Source organism: Rattus norvegicus, chromosome 2 (assembly GCF_036323735.1).
Source record: "Rattus norvegicus strain BN/NHsdMcwi chromosome 2, GRCr8, whole genome shotgun sequence".
NCBI classification, from domain to species: Eukaryota; Metazoa; Chordata; class Mammalia; order Rodentia; family Muridae; genus Rattus; species Rattus norvegicus.
In genome coordinates, this window is record NC_086020.1 from 141,854,104 (window position 1) to 141,862,222 (window position 8,119).

The 8,119-nt window shown below is 44.5% G+C and overlaps 1 protein-coding gene across 13 annotated transcripts in view; it reads left to right on the forward strand.

The window, feature by feature from the left end:
- The window catches only part of Dclk1 (doublecortin-like kinase 1), a 293,874-nt gene extending 286,889 nt beyond the window's left edge, over positions 1-6,985 (forward strand). For 11 of the 13 annotated variants that reach the window (XM_039103249.2, XM_039103247.2, XM_017591139.3 and 8 more), the window contains one exon: positions 1,366-4,524. In XM_039103249.2, coding sequence (XP_038959177.1) covers positions 1,366-1,423 — 58 coding nt within the window. In that variant the 3' untranslated portion in view covers positions 1,424-4,524. Of the gene's footprint in view, positions 1-1,354 lie in introns of all 13 variants that reach the window. The other 2 variants (XM_039103254.2, NM_053343.3) reach the window with 2 other exon arrangements.
- Positions 6,986-8,119: the final 1,134 nt, after the last annotated feature.

Sequence of the window (8,119 nt, forward strand, 5' to 3'; positions counted from 1 at the left end):
CATAGGAGGTCCTTTAAAATTCAATGAGGGGCAGAATCAAGGCAGACATTTCACCAGAGCAGCCATTGGATCGTTATTTTAGCCGTCCCGTGAAGCGAGAAGTGAATTATTAAAGTTTATCGCCTTCATTGGCTTCTAACACTGTTACTCGGCGTGTGCATCGTTTTTTTAAAGTGGAAACGGTTCAGCCTAAGTAAGCCATTTACTGCCCGGTTCTACACGCTGTCGCTATTTCGCTCTTTATTACTTCATTTTGGAACTTTGATTGCCTTCTTTTAGATCTAAGACGGTTCTAATGCTATTCTGCAATCGTATGAGCAGCTTAGTTTTCACTTTGTTCTCAGAACCAGGCTGCTATAAATTTATCTCAGTTCTTTGAAGAAGCCAACAGTAAAATTTCAAGAGGAGAAAATGGCGGCAAATATCCTCAGAGAGGAAAAATAATCTCCTAAAAGCAGAATAGCCTCCAGGCTATGTCCCTTTAAAGGGGACTTGCAGGCAAGGAGACCTTGCCCTTCCACATTGACCCATGTTCAGTATTTCTTTTTCCTTTGAGTTTTGTACCTGCTTTCCTGCCTTCTGTTAAAGTTTTGCTATAATGGGCCAGTCCTTCCCCTCACCCATAAAATCTGAAATAAGTCATGCTCTCCCTGTGCTGATGTTGTAATAACTGCTGGGGCTATCGCCAGGTAGACGTCTCAGAGATCATCTGGGGCTTCCTTGGGAAACTTAGGCATAGAGACAAACGGTTGGAATTCTCAGAGAAAAAGAAGGGAAAAAAGAAGCCCTCCGTTCTATGAAAATTGCCTTTGTAAAGTAAAACCCATAGGATGTGGTCATAGGCTTAATTTCATTCCAAGCTGAGTTCCCTTTCAGACTTTGGCTTCATTAAAATTCACCCAGCCCCTCCTAAGGTTCTGCCATGTCCCCTCATCAAGAGACAATAAGATCATTTAGAGTGAAAATTGCTAACAGCAGGCAGAGCTTGGGACCATGTTCCACATCTGACAACTTTATCACCCTTCCGTTTATTATTCCCCTGCCCTAAGCTGCTTGTTGACCAGCATGACCCAAGGGGCTTTCTTACCTGTCACACACAAAGGACTGAAGCTCAGTTTAATGTGGGGGGTGATTCTGAAAGCCATGGGGTGGTAGATAGGAAGCTGGTGGCACTGGGTAGGTTGCAGCCTGTGACCTCTCCTGTGCCTGCTGGCTTCCTGAGCAAGGACGGTGACTGCTGACCTAAGCAAGCCATGATGGGCAAGTTAACTTGGCCAGCATAGTTTCCAACTGCAAACCATCTAGAGTCTCTCTGCCATGTCCCCTGGCCTAATTGTCCTCTTTCTCATTTTATGCCCCTGCTAGACCACCGCTCTTGATAAGGAGAGGCAGGTTTTCCGACGAAGACGCAACCAGGATGTGAGGGGCCGGTACAAGGCACAGCCAGCTCCACCAGAACTCAACTCGGAATCAGAAGACTACTCCCCCAGCTCCTCTGAGACTGTCCGCTCCCCCAATTCGCCCTTTTAATAAGACCCCTTCACTCGAAGTCCTAGCTTAACCCTTTAAGACTCTGAGATTCCCCCTCCCCCCAAACTTCTGTAAAACAGGTTCATCTGATCTACCTAGCACTCAGTGCTGAACGGCAGAACAGAAAGTATATTTCGGGTACCTTTGTAGCAAGTTCCCTTTACTGAATGAGAAGGCATGTGGTGTTTGTGACAACGGTAATTTGCTGCTAATAGGGGTCCTTAAAGGGTTGAGGCTAATTTGCGATTTTTTTTCTTTTAACATAGAAGTAACGAATGTTTTCATCAGTCAGACTAGGATCTGCAGTATGTAACATAGCACATGTTAGCCCTCTGAGTGCATAGAATTTGCTTGAGAATCCTTGCTGGGGAATTTTTCAGACCCTTGAGTGTATTCACACATATTTCTTGATTTTACTGCAGACCAAGGGGCGTCATTGAGACCCAAAATGTCCACCCAAGAAGAGTATTGGGGAATGACACATTGCCAATTCTTCTCAGTGGGCTTAGACAATGACGGGTTCTACAGCATCAGCAGATGCACCCCTCCTTCTTAGCCATCTTATGAAGAAGGGAAGTCCCTTTCCCTACATAGTAAGCTGCAGAGCCTTCTCTGCTCTGATTGGAGGGAGTTAAGGTTTGTGGCTGCCTATCCCAAGTGATCGACAGTGTCTCTCCCTGTCTCCATTCACTGCTGTGCTGAAGGCGCCCCTGAAATGCTGCTTCCCCATTAGCTGCTGCTAGTGCCAGGCAGACCCTCGGGGAACCACCTAGCCTTGGCTTGTGCTCGGTGAGTTGGGATCTGTCTGCTCAGGGTCAGAAGAGCTCTAGAAACAACTGGTGAGAAGAGCAATAAATTATCAGGTGCTCTACGGGGCCGGGAATCAACCGGCAAGGAAAAGCAAGGCTCTGTGTTGTTGTTGTTGTCATTTTCTTTTCTCAGCTGCTTTTACACAGGACCATAGCCACCAGTGCGAAACCAACACAGAATGGAAAAGACCCGACCCGGGGCATGTGAGAGCAAGAGGCAAGTGCTTTGCAAAGAGGCTGAAAGGAAAATACAGAGAAAACACAATCCAAAAGGTTCTAAAATGGGATTCCTAGAACCAAACAGATTCCATGAGTAACTCTAGGTACCAGGAAGTCAGTTCCAGCAAGTCTCCCAGAAGATACCTCAGAGGCTGAAGCCACCACTCCCACTCATGATTTTCTTTACTTTATTTAGCATGGTCTCTAGTCCTCCAGGAGGGATGTGTTGCTTTTCTGGTTTGGGGCCAAGCCTGGCTGGGATTGGGTTTTCACTCCTGTTAGGCAATCTGTCTCGGAGGCCTGGGTTTCCTTGGGAGCCCATTGTTTCAGAATGTAGGCTTGTGCTTCCTTTTCCTTACTTCCCTGCTCCACTGGGATGCAGGAGTGTGTGGGAGGGTGTGGGAGGCAAGGCCCAACCCAAGCGTTGCCCTAATGTTTTCTCAGCTTTGACTCAAGAGAGAACAATTTTAAACTCCAGGGTGGCTACAAGTTCCTTATTTGCTCATTACTGCTTTGAATGTATTTCAATGTCCTGAAAGTCATGAACAACCTTCCCATAGTCAGGTCGAGATATTTCCGAACTCCACACTGATCTGCAGCTGCTGTGTTTATACATAGTCATTAAACTATGTTCCTCACACATGTAGATTTTTAAATAACAGAATCCCATATTTCCTGCTCATTTAAATATAACATTTATTTAGTTTTTTTTCCTTTTTTGGGAGTCCAGAAATGATACACATAAATTCACAAAATGCTATAAATCCATATATTATTTGAATTGGGTGCTGGGACTAGAGACAGGGCACAGACCACCAGGAAGGGTGTCGATTTGTAGATAGAGTCCATATAGGTAAAGGACAAGAACTGCTCTAAAATTGCTACTTTCTCTGGAACGGAAAAGCAAAGCGCTATTCTAAGATCAGCGAGCAATGGCATGGCTGAGCCTTGGCTCCACGTGTGTGACTATAAAACACCCTACGGCCAATAGCAGATTGCCACTTTCCTTGTTCTGAATTACTGCTTTCCCCGGTCATTAACGTAGCCACAGCGTCCAGGGGTTACAGGACCAAAGTGCAAGGCTCTGGAATTTTTCCATCAACATTCTCTCATCACGAAGAAGGGCAGCTCAGAAGAATTCAGAGCCCATTCAGAAGGACGATCGCAGCACATCCCTATAGAATTTCAGTGATCAACGCTGAATAAGTAGCGGAATGTAACCTGTCAAGTAGAAATATTGAGCAATCAGACGGAATGCAGTAATTCAAGAGTCTTGCCAGCGTGGAGCCACCAAGATCTTAGACGTCAGAGTTGTAACTCAGAGGGCGAAGGGACAGCACACACTGAAGACTGGGTGCATCCAGATTGCTTTGCTTTCAGTCAACACGGATATCCTCCCCCTCAACATTCCCAGAATAGCTCCAGTTTGAAATAATTAAGTGGTGGTGTTCTTTGAATTTCTATAACCAATCAATCTTATTTTTTATTTTGTGTATCATAGAACAACTATGTGCCACTATGGCTGTGTGTCGCCGTAATTCTCCACTGAACTATCATGACTGTTTGCCTATCTTTGAGTATTGAATATAACTCTTATGGTGGTAGTCTGGTGATGGGACTTGCCCTTCCTTACCAACAAGACCAGTCTTGTGGTATTGGAAAGGTTCTTTCGGTTTGAGAGTAGAGTAGTTGAACACTCCTTCATTACTTGCTTCCTGTAAATCAATTCTGTAGATGAGAACCATTATACTAATGAGTACATTTCCCCCTCAACATTGTAGAAGGAACCACTTTATTTGTCATGATCAATAAATATGTGAATTGTTCCAAACTGTTAGAAGAAAACGTTAAGGTCTTCAGTCCCTGGGAATGCTCTGACTGTAGCCCCCCGCTAACCCACACGTGGTGGTGGTGTGTATTAATATGAGTCCAGGGGAAATATGAATAAACGACGGAAAACACTTGATGCTCTGCGTTCCTGAGGCTTCCCTGCAGTCTGCTTAGCCCTTTTATGAGTGGTGGTTAACAGGCCTGTCACATAGTGTTGAGAGAGCGCAGTATATCTGTGAAAGAAGGCCAAAATTGCAATCTTTTCCCCTTCCAGGCATATTTAAGTTGGGAAAAAAAAACAGGAAAGAAAAATTGTCTCAGAGGGCCACGGAGCTACCGAATCGCCAGGACTCAAGCACGTTAAATCATGGTTGTTTGCCGACCACAGGCATCGCCTAGACAACTCTATCCCCTGTGCTGAAGTGCAGTTGTGCTGAGGGGAAACTGTCTCCACATTATTGTGCTGCCTCTAGCCCTTCTCTGGGTGTCAGCATTTCCATGATAAACTCCTATTCTGGAAGGTTTTTAATTTGACCATAAAAATGTGCCTCAGGCTGAGGTTTGCCATTCGAGGCCTGTTCAGAAGAGGGAAGGGGCACATCTCACCCTTCTCAACTTCTCCTCCGCTCCCGAGAAAGGGTCCACCCCGAGATGTCTGATTGCATAGCCTTCATTGTGATTCCAGAGTCTTGGAATGCGCCAAGATCCAAGATGGTAATTTTAACAAAACTATCCATTCGGATATGTTCTCTCCAAATGGCTCAACTAACATATATTATAAGATATTTTTTATTATTTTTAACTTTTTAATTACTATGATTCTCCCTCTCTCTCCCTCTCTGTCTCTCCTTGTCCCTCTCTCTGTCTCTCTCTTTGTCCCTCTCTCTGTCTCTCTCTTTGTCCCTCTCTCTGTCTCTCTCTTTGTCCCTCTCTTTGTCCCTCTCTGTGTCTTTCTTTGCCCACCCCACGCCTCTTCTCCCTCTGTCCAAATATTTTTACGAACTTGAACTTGATCAGCCCAAAGGTCCACTTTTCCCATGAGATGCCTGCTACTTCCATTGGGAATTTGCAACAATAACTCTCTGCCCCAGGGGAGCACTGGTTTGCATGCTGTGTGGAGGATCAGATACATGCTTCTTTAGAAATCTGGGTTTCCGGAGTTTAATCATCAGATTTCATGAAGGCACTCTAGTCTATTGGGAGAATAGCGGTCCAAGGAGCCCCCACAATTAACACTTTTTTCAACTCAGATTCGAAGCCAACGTAAAGTAATACACTTCCTACTCTCCCGCTTAAAGGCAGATAAATCAGAGAAACTTGAGGACATTTGAAACATTTGATGACCGCAAAAGCTCTTTGCACTTGGGCTCTCTGGTGCTTACACGGGGAGCAGTTAGGAACTGGGACCCTGGGATGTCAGATGGAATCTTTAGTTTGTAATTACATACAGATGGGGGAGGTGCTTTAAGCCGCTCTTTTGTTTTTTAATCATCTCAAATATGCAGCCAGCCAGCCAGTAGCACTAAGGGTCATAAACTGATGGGAATCAGGAAATCCAAGGTAGAGGTTTAGAATGCCTCACTCAGCTCGGGCATTTTTGTTCGTTTCTGTGGCTGGCTCTAACATGGAGACCTCTGTGGTCATTTTTCGGTAAAGTGAGCATCTAACTGGCAGGTGTTGTGATCTTGCAGTTTGCCCGTGGAGACAAACAAGGGGTGTGGATTTATTGCTTTCCGTCAAGAAAAGGCAGTCTCTCAGCCGCACCTGGAAACCTCCTCCACCCTTTTTTATTTATTTATTTTTTGGTCAACTAAACTGAGACCCTTAATGTTACTTTAATGTAAAATTGTATATTTTTGACTGTGTCATACTTTACTAATTTTAAGTAATTAGTGCTTAAGCCTTCAGAACTATTGGTATTAAGAGTAGGATGTTAAAGTGGTACTAAACAACTTAATGCTAATTCATTCCATCGTGCTCGGCTGTAGTCAGGGACAGACTGGGAATAGTTCTCACTTGCCCCTGACATTAAATCCTTGGTGTGTTCGAAGAATAAATAAAGAGAAACTGAAGCTGGTTCAAGGTTAGCGTCATATCCTTGACAACTTTTTTTTTTAATTTTTTTATTAGGAAATTAATATTAGCCTTTTTCATTCTGGCTGAAAGAAAATTATTAAAAGATTAGTTGAGTGTGAAATTGAATAGTCCTTTACCCCTGCATACTAAAGAGGTGGGCTGGGGACTGGACACATTTAACAAGTTCCCCTCAAGGTTTTGATTTGGAGAAAACAATTCAACGTTTCCTTTGGAGAGTCGCCCTTGTCACTTGCTGCATGGATTGGATGACGTAGGTTAGTGTCTGATTTTGGAATCCCAATGAGATAACTTTCAAACAATTTATCCCCATAATTAAAGGTGGAATGGTATCCAATTTCCCCCCAATCCTTCAGTTTAAGCTCATAAATTGTAGGTGAATGTGGAATGAAATCATCTGTGATATATTATGTTCATTTACCAAATGAGCTCTTTTTGATGTTGCCTGTTTTTATGTAAAACATGTTCTTAAACTAATAAAGTAATATCTCTTGGTGTACAAACTATTCACAATGCCCTTCGCTGCTGGGCTAGCTCTTTGGTCACAGGGCCATGGCAGAGTAAAAAAAAAAAAAAATCTCGTACCAGTTCAACTCAGCATTGACACGTTCGGTCCAGAGAGGGATAACCCAGCTGTGTTCCGGGTTGGGGGTGGGGTATTCTCTCTACGAGGCTTTAAAAATTAGTCATGCGGTCAGAATGTAGCTTTCCCACATGTCCTCCACAGCACAGCATATATTTCATGAGCATAATTCAAAAACAACTATTCCAAAAATGTCCCTTTTCATATATTACCTCCCGGGCTTGGCCATCGACTTGGACAAATACAGAGAAATCAGATGCCGTTCAGCCTTATTTTATCCTTCGACCTCCATGCGCAGGCTCTCCGGAGGAGACTGCTATTTTAGCTGCTAACCTGGAATTAGTTGCCATTTTGTTGCCCTTCCCCATTAGGCCTTCGGCGCGCGCAGTTTTGACCTTAGAGAAAAACTGCAGCGCTGTGTGATGGAAGGAAGTTCTTCCCTGTTGAGGTCTCGGTGCCAGGAGATTGAAAAGTCAGCCGGCAAGAGTGATCTTAGGCTCCCTGGTATCACCTTTATGATGGTGCCAGAATATCTCCCAAGCCCGTGTAAAATCAGCTTTCACCTTGCCGGCCACCCCTGGGCTGTTGAAGTCCCCGTTTTCCCCTTTGCTCCGTAGAAAAGTCATCGGGGCTCTTCTAGATTCTTCTGGCAATCTCCTTGAAACAATGAAAAAAGCAATTGCTGCCTAAGGACAGTTATCTTGTTTTATGAAACTGGTGAGCTTGCCAAAAATCTGCCGTTCCAAACTTCAGGGGGGAAAGTCTCGGTCACAACTCTGGTTGTGAAGATGATAGCGCCACACGCGGGAGCCGGGAAGGAACAGCCTTCCTGACCTGACCGCAGACGAGAGAGCTGGAAAGAGGGTATGTGATGCTCCTAGAGAGGTCAGGCAGTTATGAAGACAGAGGTAAATGGGCTAGGAGAAACAGGTACAGAAGCATCGTGGAATTTTTTAGAACATATCTCCTGAGCAAAATAAGAAAGCCTTTCCTCTGTCTTAAGTGGTAGCCAGGTCCTGCCTCCTCAAAGAGGGGCACTAAGACAAGACACACC